This window comes from Amphibalanus amphitrite, unplaced genomic scaffold (genome assembly GCF_019059575.1).
Source record: "Amphibalanus amphitrite isolate SeventyFive unplaced genomic scaffold, NRLGWU_Aamphi_draft 000512F_arrow, whole genome shotgun sequence".
Classification (NCBI taxonomy): Eukaryota; Metazoa; Arthropoda; class Thecostraca; order Balanomorpha; family Balanidae; genus Amphibalanus; species Amphibalanus amphitrite.
Window position 1 is genome coordinate 21,938 of NW_024882006.1, and position 16,754 is coordinate 38,691.

The following is a 16,754-nucleotide window of genomic DNA, read 5'->3' on the forward strand; positions in this document are numbered from 1 at the left end:
CTCATTTCCGCCGCGGTGCGCTCGGCTGCTCTGCCCGGCCGCGGCCGCCTGACCGACACCCTTCATCGCCGCCCCGCCGGCCCCAGGAACAATGGCCGCGCAACAATGGCTCTCGTCAAATATCGTTCGCGCTCGCGACCCAACAGGGCCGCCCGTTGTCCTTGCGCTCGAGAGTAAAGGTCATCAGTGGATGAATTATAACGTTATGCTGCCTCTCGAAACCAGCCTGAGCGGGGCTTCTGGTATTGATGAATATGAACGTCGCGTTTCAAGGCAATGCTAAATTAAAAGAACTGGTGGAAATGCTAAAATGATAGGATGGGGAGAAGGTTTCAGCAGATTGTCGTGTCGCTTCGTCTCATCAAACGGTTTGAAAGTTTTATCTTCAATACTTTGTCGAAGCTGGACTGCCAGCGTTCGATACTTCTTTATATCTATGTATGATCCGATCTGTCGAGAAGAGGGAAAACATGCCATAAAAAACAGCTGGTCGCACATTGGCATCGCATACCAAGCGGAACTGGAGAGAAGTCCATCTCTAATCAGACTGATTGCGGCCAGCAACGCCAAGCGAATATGATCAACACTCACAAAAATGAGTGTCCTGGACCTGAATCAGAACAGCTTCATCCTAAATCACACCTTGTCAGCGCAACATGGAAGCTGCACTGCAGGCAAGCATTTCAGTTTCGGTTTGAGCTTTCGGAGGGTGTTCAAATACGCACATACAACTGTGGGGAAGATTCAACTGTATCGGAACTCGCCGAAGCGAAAAAGAGAGAACACATATAACTTACTGTCTTTGCTCCAAAATCCATAACACAACAAGCACATTGAGCAATATCACATCGCCTTGCCCAAAACAAAATAACGAGCCAACTTCATTAGCACACAACATTCGATGAAAAACATTGTACGCGGTGCTCACGTTACCACAACGGCATGATCCTCAATGAGCTGACATCATTCTATGGATCATCATACATAGCACAATTGTAGGAGACGCTTACCACACTTTCCCTACAGCATAGCTACAACAAATGCCGTCCGATATGACTAGACCGAGGCGAGTAACTGGCACAGGCTGCTCTCACCGATACAGCCGCAGCAATACCGGAGAACCGTATCACAGAACGGAGAAAGTCGTCCACCTCAGCCACCGCACTCGTCCGCTCGGCTGCTTTACTACATTGGTGCCTTCACAGCGCGCTTGTAGGGTCGGATCAGACCTACATCACCTCTGATCTCTCGTAGCCACTTCTGATGGATCAGATTTAGTTGTAGTGACCTCAGATGGGTCGCGTTTTACCTCTGTGACTTCTGACGGGTCAGGTTTAGCCTCCGTGACATCTGACGGGCCACATTTAGCCTTCGTGACCTCTGATGGATCACGCGATACCTTCGTGATCTCTAATGGGTCAGGAGTAACTTCTGTGACTTCCGACGGGTCAGGCTTAGCTTCAGTGACCTCTAATGAGTCAGGTTCAACCTTTGTGACCTCCGATGGATCAGGATGAACCTTCGTGACCTCTGAAGGCTCAGTTGTCACCTCCGTGACCTCTGAAGGACCAGGCGTCGCTGTCGTCATATCCGTCTTCCTCGCCGAGTTGATATCTAAGGTCAGCGTCAGGGCGTACCCCAGCGGTGACCGTGACCGGGAGGAGCTCCTCACCGGCACGCCGATACGGTTGTGGAGCAGCCCGTCCAGATACCGGAACGTACTGAGCAGACAGTCAAGGAAACACCCAGAGCACACAGCGTCCGTATACGCGGCCAGCTCCCTCTGTTTACGGGCGGGCATTGTTGTACCGGGTCGAGTTCTCGCCTCGCTCGGCAGCGCCGCGGGACGGCGCCATTCACAGGCTATGTATTCAGGGGGAGAGAAGCGTGACGGGAATAATGGAGCGGCCCGCACCTGCCGGCCTGCTGCTGGGCGCCCACCCCCGCCCGTTCTCACCGCCACCCCCACCCCACCCCCATCACCCCACCGAGGCACGAGAGCAGCTGACGACACAGTCCCAGTGCCAGGGACGCTGCAGCCGCCGCACCGGCCCGGAACTCGCCGGGGTTTGAGAGGAAAAGACTGCATATTGTGGACGGCATAAAAGGACGACAAACACAGACAAATGTGGCATGATGCCAGGACCTGAGATAGGATTTGAGGGAAATATTTCAAATTGTTGATGACAGTAGGCATCGAGAGATGTTTCAAAGAAGAGGAAAAAATCTGGCAGGGGAACGCCGACAAAAGATATTTATTACATGAGGCATTGATGAAGCTTGATGCTCCACGAAACCAATTTCGGCTTCCTTTGATTTAGGGCTAATGTATAACTACGAAAACGTAACAGTGAAACAAAGTTTAATCACCCGAAATACCGCCCTCCACGCCAGTATCGTCAGTCATCACAGTGTTCGAGAGGCCGGTGACGAGGAGACGTCCCCGGACCGCTGCCTCTCCCCGGCGCCGTCCAGCCGCGGCGTCCGTCGGCCCGTCACTCTCCGAGCACCGGCGGCGCGGTGCGGACGGCTGGTGCCGCGTCAGCTTCCGGCCGGCCCCGGGGACAATCCCGGCCCGCCGAGCGAGGCGGGCGAGACAGCCCAGAGTGACCCAGGGGCTACAGGGTTGATGACGTACCGGGGATTTTATCAGCCGTCCCAGGGCAGAGTGGACACGGGTCGTTAGCCAGTGGATGATAGGGCAGCTACGACAGATGTTATAACGATTCCCCAGCAAGCAGCAGTCAGTAGGTGTAATTACGGCGTGGAGGTCACCTGTTGATCGGATGTGAGATGACCAGACAGCCAAGGTTCTGCCGGTGTGAATGGAGCGGTGATGAAGGCCAGTCATTAATGTGACATTGGTTTGTCGTCAGTCCCAGGGCCACCACTCACCAAACCGACTCACCTCTCACCGTCTGAGGGTGACGGGCAGCCAATATACCCCTTTCAGACCCGGACACCCCATCACAGCCAGCCACTCACACCTAATGGCGCGCACACCACAGCAGTCCCTGCTCAGCAGGCACGTAGCCGCCGCCATTCACACCCGTCCTCAGTAACAGCCTCCTCTGTCCTCTGCCCCCGCCCCCGCCGGCCCCGACCCGCGGGCGGCGTCCGTCCATTCCCGTCACGGTCCCGCCGCGCGGCGCCCCGGGCGCGCTGTCTGTCATGCATGGTGGCTCGGTCACGTCGCCACAGGCCATAGAGACGCCATCTCGCCCCGGCACTGATATGTCCACTCCGAGGGCCGCGCGGAATGTGAAGAATACTGGAGGTGATGACCGGCGAGCGGGCGGCATGACAATGAGAATCAGAGCATCGTGGTGTTAAAAACCGATGGCGATATTTAGTCGGACCACTAAACATTTAAATAAGGCAAAATTTTAATGGAAGTATAGGGTGACAATTCTCCGGTCAAGGGAAGTGAACCTCAATTGGATAAACAAAACTTTTTTTGTCCAATTAAAACTGAGCTGTAATGATTAAAACATGCGTAGTAACTTTTGACATCTGACAAAAACTTCAGATTTAACTTATATATGAATGCGGTAGATTGTTTTTTGGAAATGCTGCAAGTCTAACTCAATGGGTACAGCTAGTCACGGTGGCCAAATTATGCATGAAACATAAAATTCAAAGTGCAATATCTCATTCATGGAGGCGGAGGCTGTCCGTGTTCCATTCCGAATATGTCCCCGGTTTTGCGGTCTGGTATTCCCGGCTATCACTATTCACAGGACATTACCCGTCGCGACAGCGTCTCCTCCCCCAGTCAGGGAGCGGGACCATCAGCCAGTCAGACGGGGAGGCTGCGAGGGGCGCACAATGCAGCGGGAGGACCCGGAGACTGACGGATGGACGCGACACACGGCTCGCCGGCCGACCGGGACGGCAGGGTATCACACAGTGGAGACACGCGGCGGGTCGGGACGGCAGGGTATCACACAGTGGAGACACGCGGCGGGTCGGGACGGCAGGGTATCACACAGTGGAGACACGCGGCGGGTCGGGACGGCAGGGTATCACACAGAGGAAACACGCGGCGGGTCGGGACGGCAGGGTGTTGCAGAGGAAAAGAGGAGACACGCGCGGGACGGACAGTATATCACAGAGGAAACACGAGGCGGGAGCGGGAGCGGGGGGACACCAAGGGAGGATGTCAACAGAGGGAGGAAAAAGCACCGGGATGGTGTCACTGGAAGTTTCCGTGAATAACTGCAGAGTGGTAACCCGTAGTAGTCAATCGATAAAAGCTCATTTAGCTGATCACTCAGGCTAATGTAAACAGGCATGACGCTGTCACGACAACACTCCATTTGTTCTGTGGGGCCGTGGTCACCGGCCAATTCTATCATTAACTAGCCCAACGCAACTGCAGAAATTGAGACCATCCGACCAGCCAGTAGAGTCGGCACTCTCGGCACCAAAGGATACACCATGTGCTCGGCCTCCGTGGAGTAAATGTGCTCCACCAGCCGGCGCTCCATCCGTGACACCGTCTCGGCCGAGTCGGCGCCCCACCGCAGCGGACCGTGCGCGTTCCACGGCGCGTCCGCCACCGTCTCGAACGTGGCCTGGGGGCACACAGAGGTCACACACGGGTCACAGGTCAGCCGGGCCACCACACAACTGTGACGTCACACACAGAGGAGCAAACGGGAGACACGGAAAGGAGACAGAACAAGGGGGAGGGATGGGAGACGCGTGGAACGACGAGGGGATAGCGCGGTCCGGCGAGGAAAAACGGGAGATGGATGACACGTTTTTGAGCCGAGGCCGCACGCTGACTGATTGTAGAGCCAGGAAAGACGCCGTCTACGCCGCCACAGAGCGGGTAACTAAGGCGCGGGCCACCTGATCCCTCATTACGCCGAGAGATATTCTTGTCGCCGCGTCGCTGGGTTTATGGTGAGAATATCCAGCACGGTAATAGGACGTTAGCAGCAGTTACGGTGTCACAAATTGCGGAAGTGAGCAGGACTGGCCAAAATTATTGGATAGTGTATGAGCAGCGCTGGGTTAATGCGCTCATCGTTCGGCTCACAATGGAGTGGAGTGAGGTGGGTCGAAGTGGAGTGGACTGAACTGGGAGTGGAGTTCACTAGGGGAAGACGAGTTGTACCACCAAGCGACAAGTTCAGGACAGAAGAGCATCCCGACCCGCTGCCTTATCAGCCACCGAGTCCGTAAACATGCCCGCAGCCTGCAACTTACCATTCACCGCCCACCTCGTAGCTCTCGTCCCTGACGCGCCGTACCTGTGCGTCCGTGCTCGATCACAAGCGCTGTTTATGATGAGCCTGCCCTCTATCTGTAATCGATACCCGTCAGCCCGACGCCGTCCTTCAGCCTGAATGTCTCGGTGACCTTCAAACAGACCAGTGAATAACTGCCTTCGAAGGCAGCCCCGTACAGTGAATTGAATTCGCTTCTGTCAGATATTGTCTGGTTGACCCTGTTATGTCAGTATACCAGGAGTTGTGAGTGTGTCGATATTGGACCCGTCCCGAGTCACCTCGTATCACTATGCTCTTCTAAAGTCGTATCTGGTGGAACTGACAGAAATAAGAAAGAAGCCAACTACATTCAGCGCAGCCAAACACGAGATGTTTCAGATTCTGTTATGTATCTCTAAATCGAACAGGCTCGTAATTTCTGTGGTAGCTTCGATAATTATACCAACCGTTCCGCGTCCTGTATGCCACCTGTTTGTTGCTCATATGTTAACTACATATCTCGCTTGGCACGTCCCTGAGTGGGATGGCCGTGCCGCCGCCACCGTCTGGCGTGCGGCCTGCTAATCAGAGGTCGTCGGGCTGGGTCCGCCCCCTGTGTCAGCAAAACAGCACAACGACGCTACTCACGCCACGGGCAGACGGGAGGAGAGAGGCGCGGGGGCGGCGGGAGAGAGGGAGGGAGTGAGAGGCCGTCCGCGGTTAATCCTATCTGGACGGACAAATCCCCCAATCAGAGCGAGGAAAAGCCGACAGAGGGAGCCGCCGGTGTTCCGCCGGATCAGCCACTCCCCTGGGAGCCGGGAGCAGGCGGGGACGGCCAACAGACGGGGAGCACACGGGAACGCTCCCTGAGGAGCCGCCCGGCCCGCATATGGTACCGCCCCGAGCAGGGCCGGCAGCGGGCAGCCGCGGCGCCCAACGACTCCCCCGGTGGAAATGTATCCCGCCGCCAGTGCATACGCTGAAACCCTCTGCTGAGAGGCGGTCTGCGGCCGGGACAAGACGGACGGGCTCGGGGCCGCGGCGGCCGGCATCGGGGCGACCATTTCCAGGTCTGCGATCTCCGGCGCCACTCATCTTCGGGAGAGCGGGAGCGGGCCGTGGGCCGGGCGGCCCCCATAAATATCCGGCACGTCCGACCGGCGGCGGCGCCCGCCCCGTTCCACACAGGCCACCCACCGCCCGCCGGCGGCAAAAAGACGCCCCCGCCACCGGACGGGAGCGGGGCAGGCACGCGGCCGGCCCGCCGCCACCGACACTAACAAATCGCACCACCGCTCCAGAGAGTTTTTACATCGACGCAAGGGGCTTGCAGGCTTGATCGAAACCAAATAGATATGTCTCAATAAATATACAGTGGATGGAAAATATATTGCTTGATAAAGCCGAAGGAATTTGAAAAGTAAATTAAGCAAACTGAATCCGGAGTTCAAAATGAATTTTCCCTTCACCCAAAGAGGAAGTCAAATTAATTTTCCTAAACACATTCAATTAAACAGCTCTAATAGCTCTCGACTCTGAATACTGATGACATGAGTTACCCATGACATGATCTGTTTGCAAAATACCGAAATTATAGCTTAATTATGCCAGGACAAGCCAACTTCCAAAGTTTAAGGAGCAATTTCAAGTAAAGTTACTTAAAGTTGGGTCATGGAGCGAGCTTAACTCGATCTTACCCGCGCTTCAAATAGGTTTACTTGTTACATATGCATATCCTAACTTTGAAAGTGGCTAGGAAGTCTTTCAAATTGACATAGACCTTTTACGAACGTACCATGACATAACGTGCAACTGGTAGCGAAGATCGCTATTTATACCGGTCGTTTGCCGTAAGTGGCAATCGACTCGCAGAAATTGCACTTCCGCTGTTTAATCTGGCAAGGTGAAACACTTTAATTTAGTTTCGCGCGGTGCGGTTCATAGGAAACGTGTGAAATGAATATCATTTATCTGGTTTGTTCGCAGTAAAACGCCAGAACCTCTTGCTGAAATCAGGATATCTGAAGCAGTGTGAACGTTTGTGTAAATCTGGTACCGAAATGATCAATACTGTGGTCGCGCAAGACCATTCTATGTATGTACAAATTAGCCCACGACCACGAGGAGTTTCACCGGAGTCAAATAAAGCGATACACCATTTCCAAGCAGCGCCGCTCATCTGTCTCAGATCAGTTCCAATTCGCTCAACTGTCTAAGTATCATTCCCAGGCCGCTCACCCGTCTCAGCATCAGTCCCAGTCCCATGTACTCACCCGTCTCAGCATCAGTCCCAGTCCCATGTACTCACCCGTCTCAGTATCAGTCCCAGTCACTTGTCTCAGTACGAGTTCCTTTTACCCGCCTCAGTATGAGTCCCAGTTCGCTCACCTGTCACAGTATCAGTCCCAGTATCAGTCCCAGGCGACTCACCCGTCTCAGTATCAGTCCCAGTCCCAGGCGACTCACCCGTCTCAGTATCAGTCCCAGTCCCAGGCGACTCACCCGTCTCAGTATGAGTCCCAGTCCGGGCGCGGTGGTGGCAGTCAGTCGCCGGTGACCCAGGGCGTCCGTCACCGCATGCCGTCCGGCGGCGCCGCGACACACGGCCACGGCCAGGCCGACCATTCGGCGGATCTGACTCAGCACGAAACTGCGCCCTGACAAGAGAACGGGGAGAACGGTTCATTAACCAGGAAAAGGTTAACACTTGAGCTATCTACAGTCTTCACTACTATTTTTATTCATAATCTAAGCCAGCATTTACACTAAAAGGTGCACAAATGGATATATTGTTATATCCACTATCTAGCCCTAACTCACACTACATTTCATATTTGTAGGTTTATCATATGTCTGATTTCGGATGCAGCTGCGGCCGTATCACAGGCACGCCACGTCAATGAGCCGGGCCGGCCGGTCGGGTCTTCTGAGAGCGGCGTTATTAGCTGCTGACGAGGCCCGGGACTGGAGAGGCCCGGCCGGCCCACTAATTAGCCCGCCGGCAGCTCTGGTTATTCCATCAGAGCATGCTCAGCCGCGTAAAGAAACGGTAATGAGCCCGGGAAGGCCGCTCAATATCCGAAGTGGAACGGGGAAGTCCCATATCTCGTTGAAGCCTCCACGCGTACGCGAGTGTTGCAAATTGATAGCATCGCGAACAGAAAGTCTACGGAGCAGCATTTCCGTTTAGTGTGATCGCCCAGTGATCGCCGGTAGTTGCTGGAAATGCTCACCTCTGATCCAGATATTCGTGAACTCCAGGCCGTGAGTCAGGTACGGCTCGTCCACCTCCACACTCATAACGCTGCGGGTCATCTGTGCCGCGTTCGGGTCACTGCGGGGACGGAACGGAGAGGTCACTGTCAGGTCACTGCAGGGGAGGGAAAGGTCAGTGCCGGGTCACTGCGGGGGACGGAAAGGTCAGTGCCGGGTCACTGCGGGTCAACTGCGCCACGTCCGGGTCAATGCGGGGGACGGAGAGTGTGACTGCCGGGTCAGAACCGAGGGGAACGGGGAAGGGGCTAGTCACGCCCTTTATTTTCCACACTTTTATACACATTCAGGTGTTTACGCGCCAGTCCACCAGTGAGCCTAGGTTTACCAATACCAACCTCGCAGTCTCACGTTATCACTAAGGTAACCCCACAACGCTCCGTTCCCTTCAACTCACCCTCCCGGTGAGAAGCTGTGGAAGCTGTGAGAGCCGACATACTGTCGCAGCAGCTGACGCACCTCCCGCAGCCGGCACTCGGGAACACGGTACGAGAGAGACACCGGCTGCAGACAGTGACAGGGGCGTCAGACCACCCGCAGCCGGCACTCGGGCAGGCGGTACGACAGGGATACCGGCTGCAGACAGTGACAGGGGCGTCAGACCACCCGCACGCAGCCGGTACTCGGGAACACGGTACGAGAGAGATACCGGCTGTCAGGGTCGGAAGGGGACGTCAGTCACGTGACAATCACAAATCAATGGTCGATCGACAGAATAGCGTCTATTTTCCCCAACTGTTGTCTACTTCAGTGGTGATGACATACCTCTTCCATCGGAGTGAAGGCGAACGTGGGCAGGGTGTACGAGTACAGCCGGTCGTCACATAGGGTCTGAGCGCTGAACCGCGGCGGCACGCGACGCAAACTACAGACTCGGATGTCGGCCGGTAGATGGCAGTTGATGTCGTCCAGAACGCCGTCCCACACACCTGCACAGCAGACAGGGCGTCAGTTTGTGTGGCTGAAGGAGGCATTGATTGCACATGATCGAATATATGAATCACAGAAAGCATCATTCACTAAGACTATTGATAGCTGAGTGCGCCGACAATAGTCAGCCCTCGGAGATAGCGGCAAGTCATGCGGTACAGCCTAAGTTCAGGCGCTCGCCACTAGTGCCATCTATGAGCGGCAATATCACATACAAATTACCGTCACGTTTTCCGTTACGAGTCTGTCACATGACACATTTTAAGGCGAAACATTCGCAAAATATGATGTTATTACGATTATGTACAGCTTAGCATTGATGGACATCGATACAACTTTGCATCCGTATTTGTCATGAAGCAAAAAGGCACTGTCATAGAACGGAATCACCGTGTCATGCCGTGACCGTACAAAGCCTTCTGTCGTCCACTCACGCATTCTCAGCGACACGACCTGCCCGAGCGCCGAGACGCCGCGGTCCGTGCGCGAGGCGCGTGAGTAGTGTGGCGGGAAGGGTGCTCCGCCGGCGGCCACGGCACCGCTCCGGCGCAGAGCCGTAAACAGCGCCTCCTCCACGGTCGGGAACCCCGAGTTTCTGCGGGGAGGAGGTCAGAAGGTCAGAGGAAAACAGAGAGAGCCCGGTCAGATGGGGGGATCAAAGTGACGTTGGCGCAGCGAAGTCTAAGGTGGGTAACAGCGGATGAGTGGGAATTCGTAGGACTCAACAGACGTAAATCCACGCAAATTGTGCAAAAACAGCTTAAGTCAACACTGCTGACATCTATATAGAAAGCAAAGGTGCCTGCTAATGATAGATGACAAAGCAACTGAAACAGTGATCACGCACCGGGCTTTCATCTACACACGCACTGGCGGATCCAGGGGGGGGGCCACGGGGGCCATGGCCCCCCCCCCCAAAGGCCTAAAGTGGCCTGTTTGGCCCCCCCCCCCAAAACGTCAGAAAAATTTCTAAGAAAATATACCTTGATGGAGGTTTTTAGCCACTTGGTGAAGTAAAGTTTCCACAGCATAATATGGAAGCAATATGGTAGCAGTGAGGGTCAGTCAAAAGTTGCGCGAGCGGAGTCGACCTTCAAAAAAAGACTGTTGTTGGCACGTGTTTATGACGCGGCAGCTGGTAGTTGGCGGTGTTTCGCGTGGTGTGGCATCACTGGCGGATCCGGGGGGGGGGGGGGGTAGCACGGGAGCCTGAGGTGCCCCTGACAGGCCCGTGGTGCCCTTGCTAGGCCTGTGGTGCCCCTGGACCCTGGCAGGCCTGTGGTGCCTCTGGCGGGCCTAGGGTGCCCCTGGGACCTGACAGGACTGTGGTGCCCCTGACAAGCCTTAAGTGCCCCCAACAGGCCCGTGATGCCCCCGACAGGCCCAAGGTGCCCCTGCGGCCTGCGTGATGCCGTGATGCCTGCGAGGCCGGTGGTGCCCCTGCGAGGCCGGTGGTGCCACTGCGAGGCCGGTGGGGCCCCTGACAAGCCCATGGTGCCCCTGCGAGGCCGGTGGTGCCCCTACTAGACCGGTGGTACCCCTGGCAGGCCTGTGGTGCCCCTGCTAGGCCGCTGGTGCCCCTGGGCCCTGACAGGACTGTGATGCCCCTGACAGGCCCAAGGTGCCCCTGTAAGGCCGGTGGTGCCCCTGTAAGGCCTGTGGTATCCCTACTAGGTCTCTGGTGCCCCTTTGACAGGCCCATGGTGCCCCTGCGAGGCCGGCGGCGCCCCTGACAGGTCTCTGGTGTCCCTGACAGACCTGGGGTGCCCCTGACAAGCCTGTGGGGCCCCTCACAGGCCCGTGGTGCCCTTGCTACTTGCTAGGCCTGTGGTGCCCCTGGCGGGCTGGTGGTGCCCCTGCTAGGCCGGTGGTGCCCCTGACACGCCTGTGGTGCGGGCACCAAGGGGGGTCATGACCCATGTGGCCCCCCTTGGATCTGCCACTGATACATAATATATTGATTTGTAAAGGCGTTATGGCTTATGCAATATGCAATTGCAGGCACTTGGTATGCCTCACTTATCCCTTATTGGGGGCTCTGGCGGGCTCCTGAGGGCCCACGTCTATCTCCGGGAGCCCTTGACAGGCTCCTTTGGGTCCTTTCAGTCCACTATAGCATAAGAGGTCTCCATGCGAGTCCTATACATCTGAGGGCGTACCCTGACGTCTGAGGTACCCAACTGCAGCTCCAATGGTCTCTTACACTGGCGGATCCAGGGAGGGGGCATTTAGGGCCATGCCACCTTCCCAGAGGTCTAAAGTGACCCGTTTGCCCCCTCCCCCAAACGATAATGAAACATAGTTCAATCAGTGCGTGGCCTAGGAGCCGAGTTAGACAGGGGGTGTTTTACCACCTCCCGGCCCGCAAAGGGACCCAAGCACTGACTCGAAGCGGGTTAACTGGTCGACAAAAGCAATGGTAAGTGCTTACAAAGTAATATAAAGGCATGGGTCGGGTGGGCTACTATTTATATATTTTTCTTTCTAGTTAAAAAAAAAAAATCATAGTGTCGGAGCTGTGACGAAAAATAAGTGGCCTAAATCCGATGAGAAAACAGGATTTGGGGGTACCCTAGGTTTGGCTCCAGCATGAGTTGGCCCCCCCCCCCCCCCAAAACGCAAGCCTGGATCCGCCAGTGTACACACGTGAAACAATTAGCTCGTTTGACAAGACACAGCCAGACCACACTGAAGCCTCGCACAACTCTGAGCAGCGCAGACCACCCGTCGAGCTCGCAGACCCTCGGTCAAGCTCTCTCACCTCAGCAGCTCCATGCCGTAGTACTGGTCGCCGTGGTAGGCGACCAGCAGCGCCACCTGGCGCAGCCGCGACGGACCGCGCGGGGGAGCCTCCTCCGCGCGGACGGACGCGGCCTCGGGGAGGGAGGCGCAGCCGCGGGCGCGGCGTCCGACCAGCTGGCGGAGACCAGTCCGGCCCCAGTGTGACGGCCAGCGGTAGATCATTTTTCACTGTGCACTGAGTGATGGATGATGAGGTATGAGAGATACTGTCCTTTGTTGATATTATCGAATATTGTGTGGTAAATGAAAGTTTGTAGCAGAGAAGTCACTATGTGATCTGTGAGCAAAATATAGAGCTGTTACATGCAATTAGATAAAGCAGTTTTGAATTCAAATTTTCTCTTAGTGCAGAGCTAGGTACATATCCACAAACAACATAAGATATGAATCATACCAATACCAGAAGACTCACTGTAAAAAAAGAAATGGTTAAGCTTAGTTACTTAGGCACTTATCATGACCCGAATTTGGATAGGTGGGCCAAAGGCCTTTAAAAACATACTCCTTGAGTGCTTCAGTCTATTCCTCTGCATAAGAGGTTTCATGTGTGATGTGTGCCCACTGCCCAGTGAGTGTCAAAGAATCATTGCATGCTTAAATAATTGTGCAGGTACCAACTTACCTACTTCCCTTCCCCTACTCAACTTCATTTACTTCCCCAGCAGCCAGCACCCAGACTAGACCTGCTGCTCCCCATAAAACTGAATTGGAATACACTGCATCACTGATGAAAAAGTGGGTAGCCATAATGCAGGCATCACACTTTCTTGCAACCAAGGAGAGGCAACCAGGTGCTATACCCAGAGATCCTTTCTAATCAAACCAAACCAACTGACCTAACCTTTCCTACAACCTACTACAACCTACATTCTACAACATAAAGCCTACAACCTAGCCTAACCTGTCCTACAACACCTCTCCTTAGTTGCAAAAAAAAAAACAAGTCTAACGCCTGCTTTACTACTACCGAAAAGGTGTCCACTTATGTTTGATTAGCATTTTTATGAGTGAGCCTGGGGCATAGCCTTGGCCTGGGGCGAGACTAAGACATGTTTTAGGGACCAGTACCGCTCAGCAGTTACATTAACTGATCGTAATGAGGGGTTGATAACCATTTTTACCTCGCATCAATAGGTATTCTAATAAGTCACCCTGGTAAGCTTTTAAGTGTGGGGCAGCCAAGTTAATTTTTGAAAGCTAAAACAAAACAAAAATATTAGCATGAAAAAACTCATTTTATATCAATATGGCATGTTACCAAACCCGAAATCGTTGCATTTGATGAGTTATACTGAGTTATACTAATCCTGTAGGTATAAAGATTTTTTATATGTATCCTGATGGTTGTAATCCGTACTTGTTACCACAGCATCTCTAGGAATCCTCCTTAGGGTATATAAAAACACTGCTTCCTTGAGGCACAATCAGTGTATAAAGTTCAGTGATCAGTGTTGGTGTAATATTGATGATTGATATGTTATTTGGCTCTCTCTATCGTCTGGATAAAAATAGGCCCCGCCCATCCCAATCAGCTGCTGCATGACGAGTTGATGACGACAACCACTACTTACCAGCAACCAATCTAGGGATAGCGTACGTGACAGTAATGGTGCAGCGGTTGCAAAATATTGCATTGTTATTCAAACGGTTTTTGCTTTTTGATTGTGATTGTATTGAGATATGTGATTAGATGAGGTGTTGTTGAAGGCAGGTATTTTTTTAAATATTTTTTGACAATTTTTTGCCCCCTTGTGCTGAACCCGGGACCACCTGAAGTCTAAACCTCATTTTATATAACATGTCAATGCTGATGCTGTCCAGCTCAGAGTTTTTTTTTGGGGGGGGGGGCAAACCAAAACAATTTATCGATTCTTTCCATGCATCGTCCGTAGGCGTAATGTTAAAATTATGCCGTTTGGGGGGGGGCAAATGCCTATTTTGCCCCCCCTGGATCCGCCACTGACTGCTCCGATCCTGGTCATGCAACCAACGTTCATGGGTGGTGTTTCACGGCAGAGCACTGCAGTGCGCTGCGTGTGTCAGAGCATTGGGTTGCCATGGCAGTGTCAACAAAGTTCACTGTGACGCTAAGCTATATGACAGCATCCCAGAACGCTAGCACGCTGCGGTACCAGCACCAGCAGCATGCTAGCAGTATTTGAACTCAAACCTCTGTTCTTGGTACAGTTTTTCAGAACATCTCACTCTGTTCCAAACGCGATTCATCATAAACTAAGAGATCACATGCAACGTCATTTGAGTGATGCTATGGTATGCCGTAGCTACCAGTGCACACAGTGTCTGGATGGTGAAACAGGGCCATTATTAATCACATTTGCTTTGCTTTGTTTCAGCAGAAACCTGTCTGCACATGGGAGGAGCGCAACAAAAGCCCATCAAGTTCATGCATGGCAGTGGATCTCAACAGCAGAAAACCAGAAAGAACATGGATGCTTGTAGATTGCAGTTGTACACTGCTGTTATCACGTGATGTGTGTGGCTGGCATTGCTCCTGGCAAGAACCACCTGCAAGTGATGAGATGGTGCCTCAGTCGTTGAGTGTGCTGCAGTGTGAGAGGCGCCCTGATCTCTACTTTGTGATGGGTTTCCATTGGAAGTTCAACTGAGAAGTGAGAAGTGACTGTGACCATGCTCGAGCATGCCAGTGGAGCTTTACATGCTTAGGGCAGCTTTTGAACAGATGCTGACCATGGCATGTCCCATCCAGTTATCACGTGCATAGAATGGTGGGGGGAGGGCAACTCTGGTTGAGTCAGCCCTACTGCGCTGGGGGTACAGATGGCCGCTTACGTTTGGTGTGTCCTGCACTGCATTATCAAGCCCAGTCTGCTGCCACAGGCAATGGATCGGGCTGCACTATATTAAAGGCAGACTACCTTGCAAAGGAGGCTGGCATCCTCTCCCATAATGACACACCAATTGGCAATCATCGCTGCGATGATCACGAGGGTGTCCGCTTATCTAACATGGTGAGGTGGAGAGCCAGCTCAAGCTGGCCTGAGGGATGGTTTTACTTCATCTGAGGCCCCCTTTCCCCGCCTGCCAGGTCCGGTCAAACGACCGCTTCACAGTGAACGACTTGCAGTGGATGCCGTCCCACAGCGCAACGAGCGCGCCGACCAGAGGCGGCGGCCAAGAGGCGGCCGCGCTCCCCCAGTCGACGGTCCCGGTGGACGTCGGCAACGCCCACCGCGCGACCATCAGATCGGCTCGCGACCGCGCCGTCGCCGACTGACCGCATGACTGGTATCTGTTCTTGATGTGGGACCGACTGCCACCGCCGGTCGCGGAAGGGCATCGCTCATCGGCCATCGACGTTCACCAGCTTCGCGTGGGTCACTGTTCGGGCTGCCACCAATACACCGAATCGGATGGAACCCTGTCGGCGAATGCCGGCGGTGCCCCGACATCGACTGCGCGGCGGCCAGTGCATCGCGTGCCGGGAGGAGGCTGGCACCCCCGATCGGTCATTGGTCACAAACCGTGTCCCAGCTCATGACTGCATCCAGCGCAGCTCTGTGCGATGTTCTGCTGCAGTCTGCCGCGTGTGTTGAAAGAAGAATGAACACGAGAAAACCTCAAAACTTTATGCCTATTAGTATTTGACCAGTATTGGAATAAGTTTGGATTTTGAGAATTTGTGTCCCTGTGCTTGTGCCTGTGTGGAAAGGCATGCTTTACGGTGTACCATCTCAATTTGTGCGGCTGCTGACAAGCCACCTGGGTGCCAACGTATGTGCGAATCCGCGAATACGTTGTGTTTCGTCAGTCGGTATCGTTCTGAAAATATTGACTGCAATAGGCTATATAGCGTATGACGGTTCAGCCCAGCAGTAATAACTGACCATTGATTGGGCGAATTTTGTGTGGTGGTTCGCTAATACATAACCTAAAGAGTGTTTTGCCGGAATTGTTTAGTAGCAGAACTGACCGGAATATAAGTAGAATGCAACGGTTTGAATCGTTAATTTGTTGAAACGATTGTTCTCTGAGACCACTGTGTAACTTTTGACCTGAGAATCACCAATTATAACGACAATGGTGGAAGCAGTAGGCACTGTAGAGTGTAGGCAGCACTATATAGTTGGCACGCTTACGCAAGCACACGACTTACGCAGTGGACATCTGCATCATGCATGTTAAGGTTTACTGGGAAGAGTGAGAAATTAGTCAAGGCGATATTTCCAATTGAGCTGGGGATAATTCATTCTCGTTATGCAGCTGTGTAAAAGGGCGTCGCTTTTTTCTTGGGTGAGACCTTCCCCATTGGCCATTTCCAAGCTAAATCGTGGTGGAGAGTCTGGAGACCTCAGCCTCGGTAGTCGGTACCCTGCGCGCTGCGCCACCTTGCGAAACATAAAGCAGCAGTCCTGACATCTACAGGCGTTACTTTTCATGAAAGCGTGGATGTGTTCGCGCTTATGCGAAGAAAATTCTTCCGAGTATGGTTGATAATGAGATTAATTGTTGTCATTTATTTATTAATTCATTGGCAAAAGTACCCTA

At 53.6% G+C, this 16,754-nt stretch overlaps 1 protein-coding gene across 8 annotated transcripts; it reads right to left on the bottom strand.

Annotated features, from left to right (window-relative positions):
* Nucleotides 1-783: 783 nt before the first annotated feature.
* On the bottom strand, nucleotides 784-13,727 carry LOC122393014 (tRNA pseudouridine synthase A-like). Of its 8 annotated transcripts, XM_043388507.1 has the most exons (10): nucleotides 13,650-13,688; nucleotides 12,622-12,638; nucleotides 12,187-12,504; nucleotides 9,860-10,020; nucleotides 9,261-9,424; nucleotides 8,893-8,999; nucleotides 8,456-8,556; nucleotides 7,725-7,879; nucleotides 4,438-4,577; nucleotides 784-1,721 (listed from the first exon to the last, which is right to left on the bottom strand). In XM_043388507.1, exons 3-10 carry the CDS (start codon nucleotides 12,387-12,389, stop codon nucleotides 1,235-1,237), a joined length of 1,518 nt encoding a protein of 505 aa, XP_043244442.1. In that variant the 5' UTR covers nucleotides 12,390-12,504; nucleotides 12,622-12,638; nucleotides 13,650-13,688; the 3' UTR covers nucleotides 784-1,234. The 8 variants fall into 8 exon arrangements, with proteins under 8 accessions (XP_043244442.1, XP_043244441.1, XP_043244443.1 ...); XM_043388506.1 differs by lacking the exon at nucleotides 12,622-12,638 and having other exon boundaries at nucleotides 13,585-13,727; XM_043388508.1 differs by lacking the exon at nucleotides 12,622-12,638 and having other exon boundaries at nucleotides 13,650-13,698.
* Between the last annotated feature and the right edge of the window lie 3,027 nt (nucleotides 13,728-16,754).